Below are 16,710 nucleotides of genomic sequence, written 5' to 3' on the forward strand. Positions count from 1 at the left end.
TGTCCACATTTTTGATCGATCTGTAGTAAATCCATTTAGGAACTGCTTACTCTGACAAGAACTCCTGCTCACTCACCTGCAACTTTACACTCAATTACAAAGGAAAGGGAATCTTTCTTACAATATTTCCAGACGGAATACCAGTTCTAACACTTTCCTCAATACTTGACATCTGTTTCTCTTTCACTCCTTTACCCTCCATTAGGGGTATTTCCATTTCTCTTTTCCATTTCCAGGAAGCCAGAACTATTCTACCATCTCACTTCAGATTTGCTCCTCTTAGTCTAGAGTCCCAGGTTAGGTCTGGAGGTTCTTCCAACCTCACAAGCAAGCTCTACTAAGTAAAGGAAACACTCTATAATGCTTCTTTTCATCAATTCACTTCAGTTAGGGTGTAACAAGTAAGCGACTTAATTTATATTCCTACAACCCAACTAGGTTGATCTGTCTGGAGGAAACTTGTGAATCGAATTGACCTATAACATTATAGAATCATTTCAAAATTAAATAAATCAACTATTTCAATGATAGAAAATATCATTTGGATTGAAGCAAGTTTATTTAGTATAAAGTAGAAATAATCGAGTCCCATAACAGCAGACAACACATGTGACTGCAGCAGAAAATGATCATTCCAGTCCAATGAGAGGAAACACTTTGAATTTGGCAAAGACATGTGACCATAGAGTGTGGTAGAATGTTCTAATAATGTTCCGTTTGGATTGTTTACGTGTGGAAAAACAAAAGTAGGCTGAACTTCATAAGACTTGTTTGTACATATTTAATTCACACTTTATTGTCTTGCAAGAAATCCAAGGAATCTGGAAAACTTCACCTGCACTGTTCAGTACCCTTTTTTTTTTTATCTCTGAGTCACACTGGTTGACTAAAGATGTCCTGGTTCGATTTTAGGTCAGTGAGTCGGATCCAATTGGATAGTTTAAAATTAAGCTATATTGACTAAATCGCATCAGCAGCCACAAATTAGGACATGCATAGCACTGTTGTTATTTCCTACACCCCTAACTCCAGTGATTTTAAGCTTGAGCCCAAGTTCTTGGGCATCACCAAAGACCCACAAAATTTAAAAAATAATTACAGATGGGCCTGATTATTATTTGATGGGAAACCACCTGGGATTACTAAGTGCTGTAAGTTACTGCCACCACATTGGCGTACTCTCCAGTGCTTTCATGTGCTGACCCATTTCTGGGAAAATGCAAATGTTTGTGTCAGGAAGGGCGTCTGCTGTTAACCTGAAGCCAAATCACATGTGTGAAACATGGAATGATGGCATCCCCTGAAAGGAGTGGCCAAAAAGGAAAAAAAAAAGGAAAACAGCTAAAGGTTTTTGGGTTGTTGGTTTTTTTTTTCTTCTTTTCTGAAACATGATAACAAGAATGAAATGATCAACAAAGCATATAAAATGTAAATGTGATTTGCACTGGTTGAAAAAATAATAAAGTGGACATGTTTGGACTGAAAAAGAGTTTCCAAGTGCAGTGAAAAACTCAAATAGCAAAGGGAGGAATGATGCAACCAAGCAAAGCTAAAAAAAGAAATCATTATTAATAGATCCTAAAATAAGGAATGAAAAAAGATCTGATCCCCAATACGAGCAGAAGCTTAAGAACCTGGCAGGGAAGGATTGTGATTAAAACGGCACAACAGTGATTACTGCACGCCAAACGGGACGTCTGAAATTGCAGTGACGCCATTGAGGTGGGCTTAGAGTCTTGGTCAAAATCGTATCTTATATCACAGCAAAAGAGAGTTTATGAATCTAAAACCAAAGTCCTAAAAGTAGAAGCAAAGAGTTTGAGAGTTCATCTGTGCGTGATGGAATCAGTACAGTAACATGGAGGACAATCCCATATAATCCTCCTGGCTGGTTCATACATTCACAACTAGTTTTTCATCATCTTGACAATAATCCCTTAGCAGAGGCTTGATTATGTGATCAAGTCCACTGATGGGGGCTTGTTGTAATCCAGAAAGGCAGGCGTTGCATTAGGTGGGGATGGCCATGCTGAAAACCATCTGTGTTTCCCTTAAGAATGAAGCACTTTATCCAAGCACCAAAAGAAGCTGATTCAAAGCCAAAGCTGCCAAACGTCCTATAAAATATTAGCTTCACCGTTGAAACACAAAAAAGGTTTTCCATCCTTTAATATTTTGCATGAATCTCCAAGCCAAAGAGAATAATTCCCCCCAAAATGTGTCAAAAAACGGTTTAGTGCTCATAATAAAGCAGGTAGTTATGTTGATATGTAAATCAGGTGGATGTAACTCTGGTTTCTAACAAACTGTATTGAAATCATCAAAGGTGGGCGGGGCTTCATGATCCTTCTGGGATTAAAGAATGAAGACAAGAGGCAAGTTCAACCTCAAGTGACCTGAGCGATTACAAATAGCTTTGAAATATACTCTGGGCCAAAGATATTTATTATTTGTTCATTAGCAGTCAAAAGTACCCCTCATTTTTTTCCAGGGTTTTACCGGGGGCTTTTTATTCTATGAACCTGCAAAACAAAGGTTAGCATTACATAAACTTGGTGTCTGCAACATTTAAGATCTCCTCGGCTGTAGGTTTTGTTCATAGCATTGGTGCAAGAACATTGTAACAGAACCGCCCCAATCACTGGGAAATGTGTTGATGACATCATCCCCAACTACAATTTTACGCCCGTAGTGCATTTGCACAATTTAAATTTAAATAATTTTTGAGCAACTCGAGTTCAAGATGACGGAGCAAACTCAGTCCAGAAAAATCCCTTTTTTTATTGCAGATGATGAAAACTTAATTGAACAAGTTAGGATATACAACGTCACACAAAGAGATACAGAGAGAGTGGACAACTAGATAGAAAACAGAGCCAATTACTGGAAAGCTATATCTTATACATCTCATACCTTGCTAATTCACCTCTGTCCCCCCCCCCCCCCCCCCATCTCTGTATTCCCTGCTTCTCTTCAGTGAACGAACGTACCACTTCGTCCTCTCTATCATCGTGTACCTGAGCGTTGCAGACACAGCAGGTGTATGGGCAAGATGTCCTTCATAAATGCTAGAGACAACACGTTTCTGTAAAAGTATCAATGCCACTCAGACTTTCATAACTTTCAGTTATCGTAGACAGCAGCAAGCAAAATCAGCCAACGCTAATATGAACTAGATCACGTGATTGTAGATATACGATTGATTTGATGGCCGATCACTGTAAAGTATAATCCGGGATTTACCTATCTCATTGTCAAAATGTCAAAAATAGAAAACAGATCAATAAACATTCAACCCTCTTTTAGATCAACATTTACATTTTCCCATCCTGTAACTACTTGGCTCTTAATTTTCAGAAATGCCAGAAAATCAACAACCACAAATGACTGAAGGAGCGTGATGTCACTCAGCAGGTGTAACCCAATTGCAAAAACTCAGATAATGAAAGCAGCTTTTTACTGACTGATAAATTGAAATTAAAGGTACTTCCAAACTAGGTGACTCCTATTAAATTTGTCTGAATGGATGCAGACTAATACATTTTCTCACAATTCAAAACTGTGCACACTTTAGGGCAATAATGTCCAACCAAGATGGAGAAAGAAGCACGAGGGAAAGCAGCCAATCCTCTGAATTTAATGTAGTAATAAGCATTTATAGCTCCTCTCTACATCATATTTCTTTTGTTAGACTTCTGTTTAACATTTTCCCACTTTTTTAGGAGACCTTTGTCTTCTATTTTGCATTAGAAATAGGTGTGTTGTCCATAATACACAGCACTTGTGTCATTTTCTCCTACAATCTTGCTATCCAAAGCTTTGATGTCGATCAAACCATCATGAAGGTGCCAAAATTCTATATTTAAGATGACCTCAAAGTTTCAATGAATTGTCATGACATTTTTTGGTACTTTTTGTTTAAAACATGGTGAAATGTATAAAGGCTTGTTTTTAAGAGAAAATGTCTAGGACCCTATTTGTCGCCTGTCCTTGGTCACTATGGTGACAGATGATTGGATAGAAATGGGGCCCATGGTAGATGGTGAGTGGGTAGTTACAACCTTCAGTCTGTTTTTGACAGGTGGTGACAGACACCATTTGCAAAGCCTTTTTTAACCTTAATAACAGAGGGAATTGCTACCCCCCCCCCCCCCCCCCCCCCCAACTATCACCACCTCCCACTTTTTTATCCACCTTTCACCAACCTTCACAATGCCCCCTTCATGACTGGACATGGGACTTGCTGGGAGGCAATTGTAAAGGAGGAAAAACCTGTCTCTTCTGCTTAAAATGTGGGAGGAAGTAAGAAAAGGGCATTGTTAGTGGGAGTGGGTACCAGCTGAGAGCTTTCTGGAAAAATAATCGAGGTAGGAAAAGCAAGAGGGGACTGCACATGGAAAGGATGCAAGAGGTCGAGTCTCTTGTAGGTTTAACAGCAGTGAAGTCTTTCCATGCATGTGTGACTGCAAGTACCAGACTTCAAGCAGCATCATATTTGCAAATGTGTTGCCTGAAATAACCTAGGAATCTCTTTTCCTGCCGCACTTCCTGCAAATTATGTTGGCAATGATGTAATGACAGTGAATATTTGTGAAAATCTCATGTTTTAAGGAGATCCAAGGACTTTCAGGATGACTTTGTGTTCTGTGAATTATTTATTTCATCCTGCAGTTGCACATCAAGCCGAACTATATAATAAATACCCAGGGCATCTTTGTTTGGGCCACCAATCCACAATAAATCAAGCTTTTTTCACCTTCCACTTCTCCTCGCTTTGTTTTTCACTATGTAACAATCCTTAGTAGCACTTTACATCATCTCAAGAACCCTTAGGATTTTCTAATAAACGCCACTGGTTTTAAATGGTCCCTAGCCATGCTATGAAAGAAAAGGTGAAGAGTTCAGCCTGTGTCACTGGGAGCTTCTCATTTTGCATGCCAGGGCCACACTTAACAAAACCCAGTGACCTTGTGTTCTTTAATTGCACCTCTCGGGATGAAACGGGATAAAAAAAGAAAGTAAAAATGAGGACGAAAAAAGGTTATGGGGCAAAATAAAATAGAAATGATGAAATAATCATAAGATAAAAGCAGAAAAAAAGCTTCCCCGCATAAAAAGAGGTCTTCACTCTTTCATTCATTACTGACAGAAAGGGAACTAGCTTGCAATTGTGAGGAACAGCATGTGGCCAATCTCTTTAACAACCATAGGACAAGTTTTGTTGATGAGAAACATGCATAGTGAGGGAGGGGCAGCCATAATGTTCTTTTTTTTAGCATAACAACTTATCTCCAGATTTTGTCAAGCCATGATTCTTGGCTTGGTACTTAACGTGAAGCATGTTTTTGCTTTCTGACCCACATAGGAAGACATGAGATAATGACGTCGTTCACTGAGGGATTAATATGTCTTTAATCCCACACTTTGGCTGTGGGATTGGTTTGCTTCTTGTTTCTACGCAAAAGGAGTGTCAGTAGAGTACTACACGAGAGCTTTTAGAAGTTATTTAAAAAGTGATACGATGATCCTAAATGTAGCAATTACTTCTTAATGTTTAACTGAAACAATACTGTTTGTTCTCATCAGGTTTTAATAGAAACTCTTGAAATGAACTTTTCTACTATTCTGAAGGACCAGGAAATATAATAACATATTTTGAATCTTTATTCTATGAAATGGCTTAAGGCCGTGTCACACAGCTACTACATACATTTTGCGCATATTGTATGGATGAAAATTGGTCAGACGTGAATATACCTGGAAAAAGCAAAAAAGCTGTGGTCTTAACGTGAAGATTTCAGATGCATCACAAATTAAAGTATGAATAAACCACGCAAAGAACATGCAAAATAACTGAGAACATTAACCGTGTTATGATTATTGTGTTGTTTATATGCAGTAGTGATTTGTCCGTCATTTACGTAATTTTAATGTCATACGTGCGCCGAATCTTCTTCCACTTTCGGCTTCTCCCATCAGGGGTCGCCACAGCGAACGAGTCGCATGGTGAATTTGGCAATGTTTTACACCGGATGCCCTACGTGCGCCGAATACATGATATAAAAGTTATACATCGATGGTACATGCGTGAAAGGTCCGTTAAAGATACAAGGAAATACGTGGAACAGTCGTGGAAAGCCACAAATTTGTGTATGCATCCCGCAAAAATAGCACAAATCGGTTAAGATTTATGCAGTAATTGCATATAAACTACATAAAATATACAAACTGCATAATTCGAAACCGACCACAAATTTTAAACAGCACAAAACAGAATTCACATAAAAACCCATCGGACGAAACCCTTAACGGACATCTGCGCATGTGAATGAGTGATGAACGCAATAAGTACAGATCAATTACATATATCAAGCAGGTGCCAAAATTTCATCCATGGAAAATGAGCAAAATGAACGTATTAGCTGTGTGACACAGCCTTTAGGTTGTGTTGTAATCTGTCTCCAGGGCCAAGAATCCCTTGAAAAAGAAATGTGCATCACAGTGGGAATTTCCCTGTTTAATAATGGGCAAATAAATAAAAGAAACATTCATAACAGGAAAAGTTGCTGAAACTACGTCAAGTATTTCTATTTTTTTTTTGTGCATTTATGACAAAATCTTGAATTTAATGAGCTGTTGCGATGTGGGTGAAACTTTGTCATAATTATTTTTTTGGTGAATGAGATATTCATTACTTATTCATAGAAGGCATGGCCTCTTACAGCTTTCTTATCAAAAATACATTTTCTGAATATCAAATGTCCGTATTGTTTTTAAGAAGTTCAGAAAATATAGTCAGTTATATGGTTTGGCAGGAGTTTGGAACGTTTTTATGCTACTCAAATACCTATGAACAAGTCCAGAAATTTATTTTTCCTCTTACTTTTTTATAGCAACCAAATGGAAAAACAGAATAAGTCCAAGGCTTCAAAGAAATTCGGTGGAGGGATCAAGTTCAGTTGAGAATCTAAAGCTTTCTCCAGACTGATAACAGATGAATACAAATGCCTACTGCAGATTAGAGCTGCCTCCTCACAATCAGCTTTGTTTTTCACATCACAGAATGCAGCCTCACTCATAAGGCATATAGTGATAAAAGATTAATGGCAAAAACAAGCTGATTTGTTTTCCGTTGTCTGGCACTAAAAATCTAAATCTGCTCAGGCTGCATCGACACAAGTGTTTTCTTATTTCAGAAATGCAGAGGTCTGCATGAAGCCTGTGTTATGGAATCACATAAGTTAGAAACGCTACCGTCCCTCTTCAAACTGAAAAGCGTGAGGCTGCAGTTAAAGTAGGACAAGAAGAAATTAACACTGACACATGCCTGCAGCATAATGGGTCACACACTTCCTTATATAAACTCACTCTTGGCAACACTTCACAAAATTATATCAATAACTTATACTTGGTGATAATTATATATATTTTTTATAAGCCAGAACTGGTTTTTATATGATCCAAATCAGTATGTCCTCATTGGCAGACTGTAAGCATTCACTACTTCCACATGTTACATAACAGATCTTAGCTCTTTTTCTGAGTTTCACACTATCATTCTATTCAAGCATAATGACTGCACATCAACCGTCGCTGAGATGGTTTGGGATGTGGAGCCGGAGCTGCTTTAGTTAATGCCCTCCACCATGAAAGTGGGGCGGGAAAATGCTGGGGGCCAAATATTGAAAATAATTCACTGCACTAAGAGCTTTGGTAACCAGTGTCCCAAAACGACCCCTGCCTTGCTTTAGCACCATGTGGATGTTGTTAGTCATGTGTAGAGGTTTTTTTTAGGAGTTCTCAGTTCCATAAATCAAAACTTGGAATCTTTATGATGTATAAAATTGGAGAAAAGGGAGATTCTGTTTTTTGGCAAAAGCTGCTCCAGAGTATCCTTGAAATTCCATCAGCTTGAGGAGTGTATTAAGTACTGGGAGACAGTGAGTGCAAGATATGACAAATGCACAAGTTTCTGAGACCTACTGTGAAGAGGTGGTGCTGTTCATACCTTTCACATAATGCATGTTCGTGGGTGTACGACTAATTCATTGTTTTTTTTCTGGATTTTTTTGGTGTTTCCGATCAAATGCAACAATGCACTGGACAAGGCGGGAGACACTAGTGATCTCACAAAATCACTTGAATTCAGTTTCAATGAATTGTTTGGTGCAGTGCTCCCTCACACTATTGGGGATCACCTTTTGCAGTCTCACTGCAGATTTCTTTAGCGCAATTCTGCCTGCTTTTTTTTTTGCAGCACACTTTTTTTCTGTATCCTGATTACTTTTGACCTTGTCAATCAATCTCCTCTGGGTCATGTCTCCTTTAGAGAATTGGCAAATTTCATAAATCTTCAATCACGAGCAGAGCTTTGGTTTTATTCTATAATACTGAACTTTATTTTTTCCTCAAATTAGAACATTTAAGAGTTTGAAGTCCCCCTCTGATCACCTTTTGATTTATTGTATAAATGTTCCCAGTGGCCTTTTAGTTATAAATATACCGCTTTTATGCGAAATCAGAAAACCTGTGTCGTTTACTAGGATATAGTTTCTGCAGAGCAGCGATAGTTCATTAGAACTTTGCCTTTGAGTGGTGAGTAATGCTCTTTTCTTCCTTCCCATTGCTGAGAGCTCTATTTATTTCTTTACTCGCTAGCTTACAGCCCCTCACAACTCCAACCCCATCATTGGCAGTGCAGCAAAAATGGCGAGCATTGTTGGAGCTATCCAGCCGTAGAGTTTTGATGCCAGATGCCAAATCGGACGAGGAAAACATGGCGTAGATGGATCTATATTATATTATATTTCAGTGTATTCAAACACATATGGGTGATCTAAAGAAGACTAAATAACAGATATTTTACTGCATTAACATTAAATCTCAACACTGATTTGCCAAAATATTTCTCTGATTTCAGCGAGCCTCTTTGAAAGTCAAAAAAGAAGTGAGAATCCAGCTGAACTTCAGTGATTTATTGTAATTTCTAAAGATTTATAACAGAGTGAGACCTCAAGGACAATCATTCAATGTGGCTCATCTAAATGATACAATTACAACGATGGGAGAGACGAGCTGCATGATTCTCACAGTAGTTTTTCTCTCTATGTGGAAACATTAATATAAATGAATCTATCAGTTTGTTTCTTCATTCTGGACCAAAAAAAATGAAAACGCTTCACTTTAAGTATTTATAAATAAATACAATCTTAAAGTACGCTCAGCTTCGATTGCTTAGCTCTGAAGCGTTCAGAGGTCTTATGCCTCACATGGAAGTGAGGCATAGAGAGAGAGAGAAACAGTGACAGCTGCTCCTCTGGGACACAGAGTGAATGTCATATTTGACTAAAATTATTTCTGAATCTGGAGACAAAGCAAATGTCACCAGTCACACTAAATGAGGCCTTGATCTCCCTTCTTTCATAATGCCTTAGGAGATCTGATATTAACCTGACATGAACTAATCTAGTGAAATCAAAAGGGAACAGCAGACGCACAGAGGCAGTGTTTGATATTTTATCAATCAGTAAAACCAGATTTTAAACAATGTAATGCCCTCATTTTTTATTGACACTGTCAACTAAACAGTGATTTTATGTCAAACTACAAGAAACTATTTTCATTTTGAGGAAAAGTGTCACTAAATATTTTAAATTTGATGCATTTTGGGAGAAAACTTGGGAAAAAAAGAGAAAACTGTTTTTTTATTTTCTTGTTATGATAAAACACTACATTTAAAACATTACAAGATAAGATCTTTGAGTAGCAGTTAGAATTACAAGAAACTCTTCCCTCCTGAGAGCTTTTCCTAGTAGAGAAATGAGGGCTTCCATTAAGACAGAAGGAAATGCAGAGCTAAAAGACCCTCTTGCAGGCAGGTTACAGTAAAACAGAAGCTGTGTTCTGACTTGTGAAATTCCTCTGGCTTGGGTTTTTTATTTTATGTTTTAATGCTGCGCTGTCAGGATGTTCTGGTGGCTTTCAGCATAGTGACAAGCTTCAGACGAAGATGCCGTCTGTACAGTAGATCCAATCCCGCAGCATCTCCGTCTGCTCTAGGGATTAAATTAAAGAACACAGTATCCAATTTCATACCTGGCTTCACGCGCTGCCTCTCAAAATGTGACATTTACTCACTAGAAAGATGCCCTTTCTATACCCCTCCTGGTATTTGTAGATAATACAGCATGTAGCTAACCAGGAAGGAAAATGTTACCATTTCTTAATGGGCTAGAATGTAAATTTTCGTGTGGGATTAGGCTAATTCAGTTGAAATAGGTACTTATCTCCCTCCAATGCTTAAAGAATAAGCCATTTCTCAGCTCTGTTCTGACAGAGATAAATAGCTTATGTTTTCTAAGCTCTTTTTGTGTTTCAACTTGATAATTTCTTTCTTTTTAGAGCATTGCTTTGTGGGTAACTGCTACACCCATAAATACAGCAATTAGCTGCTACGAATTTAGCATTTCTTTGTTAATAACTAGAAACCTTTCAATGCACCAGAGTTACTAAGAAGCAGAAATTCAAAGAAAAGTTTAAAACTGTTTATGGAACCAATCAACCTGTGTGTAATAGCACAGTAATGAAAGAATGACATTTAGATGAGAATGATCCAGTCATTTTCTTTAATTTCATTGAAAACAGATTTTAAAATTTTTTTTAATTACACTGTAATGACTAATCAACATACCTTTTTCTGTTATGCAATCTGTCTATAATGTCCTTTGAACGCAGCAGATACTCTATAAATGTAATCGAATCAAACAAAATCTTGAAAATCTTTGGACCATTCAGACATGTGTTTGCTCATTTAGAAACAATAACTGGAAAGTTCAGCAAGTAACCACTATAGGTCCCTGTTCGACATGCAAAATGGTCACCTAATAAGTCACAATAACTGACTGCTACTTTTAGGTAAAAAGTTATAGTTTTTACAGTGAGGTCTTAAAGTCTTATTTCTGATTCTGTGGTAGTATTTTACCATTTGACCAAACCTGCATGGTTGGCCAAATAAAAAAAATAAAAAATAAAAATAAAAAACTACAAAATGGCAATTTTTCTGTCACATTTGTAGTTAAATTGTGGTTTGGGAATGGCATATCCTGACTCGGGCGCCAACAAGAGATATTACAATAGCTTTTAATTTGGTTTTACAGAAGCCCCAGGATCATGTGGCCATAGAAAATCTTTTTATAGTCATCATTAAAAACTAGTTTGCTGATTTGAACAAGTTTAGGTTTGAAAGAGCAGAATGAAGTTCATAAAAGAATGCACTGCATAGTCTGCTGGCCTTTGGAAACATCTATCTTATTGATTTATAGATATTTCTGTATGTTATAAAGGTAATTTTTCCTCAGCAACCAATGTCAGGGAACAATTTCCCTTTTATTCTTCCATGAAACCAGATGACATTGCATCTGAATACTTTTATTCAACAAAAAAAGGCAAAACTATGTGCAATTATGAACCAATTAAGACCAAAAAAATAATTTAGGAAGTTCAAGCAGTGACAAATCACAACCAAGATGGACATTAGAAAACATGTATGTATACTGTATATATAGTGATCCTTCTATATTGTGGTTCACCATTCACGATCGACTGTTTCCCAGATTAATTTCACACGAATTTTGTAGTTTTTATTTATTTATTAATTTATTTTTTTAAACTGTGTTCTGCTTCTTGAGATATATATATATATAGAGAGAGAGAGACAGAGAGAGAAAATGTTGCTATCTGACAGGCGTCTGTTGACATGCTAATTGGTCAAAAATAATTAGACTTTTTGATGATTAGATTTTTTTTAGTTCTACCCAGCAGCCATTTTACAGTGAAACCAACTTAGAACCTCGCAGGAGCTCCCAGAGCCCCACAAAGACAGTAGATAAGTCTGAGCTTTCCAAAGTAAATGAGTGGACATAAACACAATTACTTTGAAAGCATATATCAGCCTTACAATGTACAATGCCTCTACTTAGTACTGTAGCTGTGATCAGCAGTAAAAATCTGACACCAACTTATGAATCAAAAGCTCCGCTACAATAAAACAGCTGTTAAACTCCTATGTCAGGAATAAATCCAACTTTAAGCCCAAGTTTTTTGTGATTTTTTTAAAATACCAAGGAGACTATGACTGTTCCTGATAATGCATGCTTGCATTTTAATAAGTTAATAGAAATGTACAGCTTTGAGTCATCTTTCAGTCTGTTTCTAGAAAACCCAGCAGTTTGTTTTCAACTGTAAGCGCCCACCATCATTTCCATCATTCCCTCAACATTTAATAATGACAACAACACAGCTCATTAGCCATCAGTGGCCTTCTGTCATTCATTCCTAATGAAGCATAGCACTGGCCAGTGTAATTAAATAAAAGCCTGAAAAATCTCTACATGTTTCAAGTGAAAAGGGAAACTTACAGCTGTCGTTATCAGATGTAACAAAATAAAAAATTTTCATCAGTATGTTAAGCAAAGGAGTCGGGAATGACAAATTCAAGGTTTTTATTTGTGCTCACATATACACATTTCCTCTATAAGTGGCAGATGAAGAAGCAAAACATATTATGGAAGAAAAAAATGAGAAAGAAATTACCAAATAGTTTTTCAAGTGAAAATATCTATTGAAAGACTTTACATTTAGCTACCCGCTTACTTCAATGTCTACAATAGAGCAAGAAGAATATTTCCTAGTTGTTCGATTATATTTTCGTCTATCATTTCCAGATGTGTATATAATAGTGATAAGATGCTTAAATGATGAGTTATGCAAATTCATAAATTGAAAAAATGTCTACATCCATGTAATACCTTTAAAAAATTATATTAAAAATGCTAAAAGCAAAAATGTCATTCTATTTAGGCTACTTCTTTAGTGAGGTTTTAGTTTTACTCAAGTATTACTGTGTTGTAATATTGGGCTATAAAAATATAACTGAATTCAATTAAATAATTTAGCTTCTTCCCACTTCCTTCAAAGCAATGAAACTATTTGACAATCATTTTTAATGGATCCAGTGTGCCATGTGTGTGTTCTGTATCTTGTTGTTCATCTTCCTGCTATCCCTTCAGGGGTCACCACAGCGATTCAGCTTTCACAGGTGGTTTGGCAGAGATTTTTACGACGGATGATCTGTCACAACCCTGAATTTTATCCGGGCTGGGGAGCGGCACACAGAGACCCAGACGTGGCCCCCTTGTTGCTACATAGTTGGGCTGTGGCTTGAAGGGTCTTGCCCCAAACACTGTGTGTAGCTTTGCAAATATGTCTATTAATTATTAGGAGTAATTCTAAATTTATTTAGTTGCTTTCATTTTTTTTATTGCAAACAATTTATGACTCAATATTTTAAGTCTATGCATAATTAATAATTAAGTTTTTAGGCGTACACTCGCAGTGGATCAGGTGATTCCTTTTGTATTTTATGCTTTTGAAAATCAATTATTTTTACCAAGAATTATTATTACACAGATGATGCAATCTACACTTCTCAAATTGGCAGACTTCAAGCATGTGCTTCAAACTTCATTCTAAATCAGTCTTTGAGTTATTTCATAGTCCTTTTCTCTTCAGAAAGTAATCCTGGATTGCTTTGCTTTGAAATGTAAGCCATCCCATGATTTAAAGACCCACTTCAAACTGACTCACTGTGACAGCTTTAGAGGAGTGAGTGCACCAAAGTGAACATATTTTCAAAAGACATGGCATCATCGCTTTATTAATCTTGAATTTCTAGACATGAGATGCAGCGAGACTTGAGAAGTGAGAGAAACCACCCATCCAATTCTTATTAACAGCAGATCCAGCTTTTATTAAGGGACTGGAATATGGTATTTCCCTCGAGCACAGCAGTGTGAAGTGACTGATATGCTCCACTAAGGAGGACCCTAAAACCTCTCTCGATCTAGCACCAATTAGTCTTGTGGGGTCTGTCACTCCCCTGGCAGCCTGGGAGGCCTGCTGTGCCGACTGAAGGCTAAGAAAGATGCCAACATCTCACAAACAGGTAAGACGTCCTGCACTTGATGTAATTCAGCTCTTTAAAAAAAACTTCCAAACACAAAAGTCTATTCATCTACGGTAAATGTTGCATTAGAACACTTGTGATGCAACTGTATTATTCATGGAAGTTAAAAAACATCTAATACTGGAAATAAAACAAATATCTCTACCTTTTTTTATTTGTTTTTTGCAAGGTGAACTGGTTTGGAATTTTTGCTCTAAAAGTTTGCTTGAAGGGAAAAATGCTGCTTAATTTTATTCCGATATAAATTGCTCCAAAATTTTACCTCAAGTTGAGGCTTTGCAAATCAGGAAAAACAGAGTAAGACCCAATTTGTATTCCTAACAGATTGAGCTACTTGTTTTAAGACTGGAATCTAAATATATTTAGCTTTTTAGTGGTCAGTCCTAGTTTGCTCTGCTTAATAAATCAAACCTTCAGATAATCAATTTATCAATTTTCAAACTTGCCGGAAGTGCTTTTCAATCATTCGCGCCGTTGAAGTATAAACACTCACCAAACATGTTGCCAATATGCCCATTTTTGGTCAAAGGCCGCAACTCATTCTTGCCCCAGGCGTAGGTCTTATAGTTGTCCCAGGCAAACTTCATCATCTGCAGAACAAGCAAAGGGCAGCAACATTCGTCACAGGGCGGAAAAAATAAGTCATTTCTCCAAACAAAATCACATATAAATTGGTTTAGTTCAGGGTAAAGGCTATGATAGATTTCTGATAGATTTATGAGGACTGGATAAAGGAACAAGCACAGACTTACAGCACATTAATCACACTGCTAAACAAACAGCTGAAATTTACCCTGAAGCCTCTCTTCCTAATTAAAGATTGAACACTGCCACCGATGAAAAACAACATCAGCAGAGGATGAAAAAAAAAACACTTTATAAAGATTTTAAAAAACATCTATTTTCAAAATATTTATTTAAAAAAAATCTGCAATCACTACAGACATTTACACACAAAATATACTCATTTAGAAGCTTTTGTGGTTTTTGCAAGTATATTGTTACTACACGAAGCTGGTTATCAACAAAGAAAACATAGCCAATCCACTTAAATCCACAAGATTAACTTTTATTTTGATGCATTTTTCAAGGATTGCATCCCTCATATCTTCAAACATGCTCAACAAATTAGTCAGCAAGTGAAATACAGTCTGCAGCATAAAAATGCTCACTAAAAAAGTTTTAAAAAAGGAGCATGGTTGATTTTTAAAGACTTTTCACTTCTTCCTAAAACTTTTCTCTGCTATGGAGACATTGGAGACTTCACGTGTCTCACTTTTTTTTTTTTAAATGCATGCTATCTGTAGTATTTTAACAAAAAGAGGGATTTTTTTTTTCTGAGCAAAGGCAAAAAAAAAAAAGCAATCCAATTTAATTTAGAAGTTTTCACACCTCTATCAACTGGATTGTTCAAATAACCTTTGAATTCTTTCATCATGAAGGAATCGTTGGTGTTCAGGTAGCTAAGATTTCATTTCAGATTAGTCAGAAACCATTTCATCATGTTCAACCAACAGTGCCAATGCAATTTCGGATTTGGCATTTGTACTCCTGCCCACATTACGGCACCATGTGTAGCAATTCACTCACTGATCAAAACAAAACAAGACAAAAAAACAACAAAGTCCGCCTCACACAATGAAAACCAGCATATCTACCAAGTTTTACACAGAACTGACAATCTTTCATGAAGGCAACCCGTAACTGTTGTAAAATCTGAAACTTTGCCGTTTCTGCAGATACAGCCTCATCTGCTGAATATAAAGATTGCTTTCTGCATTTTTTTTCTTTGAGATTTCTTTCATAGAAGCAAGATGTCATCGCTATCAATGAAACAGATGAAACAGCAAACAGACAGATGCTTTACTGCAACATAGTCAAGAACAAAAATAACCCCCCCAAAAACCCCATTAAAAAACTTCAGCTTTTCTTTTTTCATTCCATTCATGCCATGGATGTTAAGGATCACTGATGAATGACATAGCTGCCCTGGCGGACAAATTAAGGTGAAGACAATTTTATTTTGTAGTGGCCCCTCGCTATAATGCGGATTGGGGTGTTGCTGTTTCGTGGATTTTTTTAGAGCACTTTTGCAAGATTTTTTTAACCATTTCATTATAATCTGCATCCTGACTGGTTGTAGACCAGTGTCAATCAATCTTCTCCGTGTTGTGTCACCTGTACAGAATGCATCCGGTTTGTCGTATTTGCATAAATCACTACCGGCCTATTGGTTTAATTCAATGATTTCGAATTTACCTATCAATATTTAAACTTTTAGAGTTTAAACAAGAGAGAAAAGCGTGAAAATGCTAAATTACTGACTGGTCAAAGTGTCGAAGTGAGGGGCTTTACGGCATTAAAACATTTAAAAAAGCCAACTACTTCGCAGATTTCATCTATTACTGGTTATATTTTTGAACGCAACTCTGCCAACATTGTTTTCTATTCATAAAACAGATCATATCTGAAGAACCCAACTATGTTTAAAGAACTGTGTTCATCTCACAAACATGAATAAACTTGACAGCAACGAGTTGCATAGAAAAATAAATGACAAGTATTTAACCATCAAGATGCAATCACACCATTTTATTTATACACTATATATTTAAACATTTTGACAAAATGATTTAATTGAACTTTAGTCTCCTTTTACCAATGATTTAAAACTGGTAAATCTATAT

General features: G+C 36.7%; 1 protein-coding gene across 1 annotated transcript in view; it reads right to left on the reverse strand.

Annotated features, from left to right (window-relative positions):
- LOC101155716 (mannosyl-oligosaccharide 1,2-alpha-mannosidase IA) overlaps positions 1-16,710 on the reverse strand; it is a 187,785-nt gene that overhangs the window by 89,819 nt on the left and 81,256 nt on the right. The window contains exon 2 of the mRNA XM_004078309.5: positions 14,517-14,613. Coding sequence (XP_004078357.1) covers positions 14,517-14,613 — 97 coding nt within the window. The remainder of the gene's footprint in view (positions 1-14,516; positions 14,614-16,710) is intronic.

The sequence above is a fragment of the Oryzias latipes genome, chromosome 16 (genome assembly GCF_053564925.1).
Source record: "Oryzias latipes strain Hd-rR chromosome 16, Olatipes_Hd-rR_3.1".
In the NCBI taxonomy this organism is placed as follows: domain Eukaryota; kingdom Metazoa; phylum Chordata; class Actinopteri; order Beloniformes; family Adrianichthyidae; genus Oryzias; species Oryzias latipes.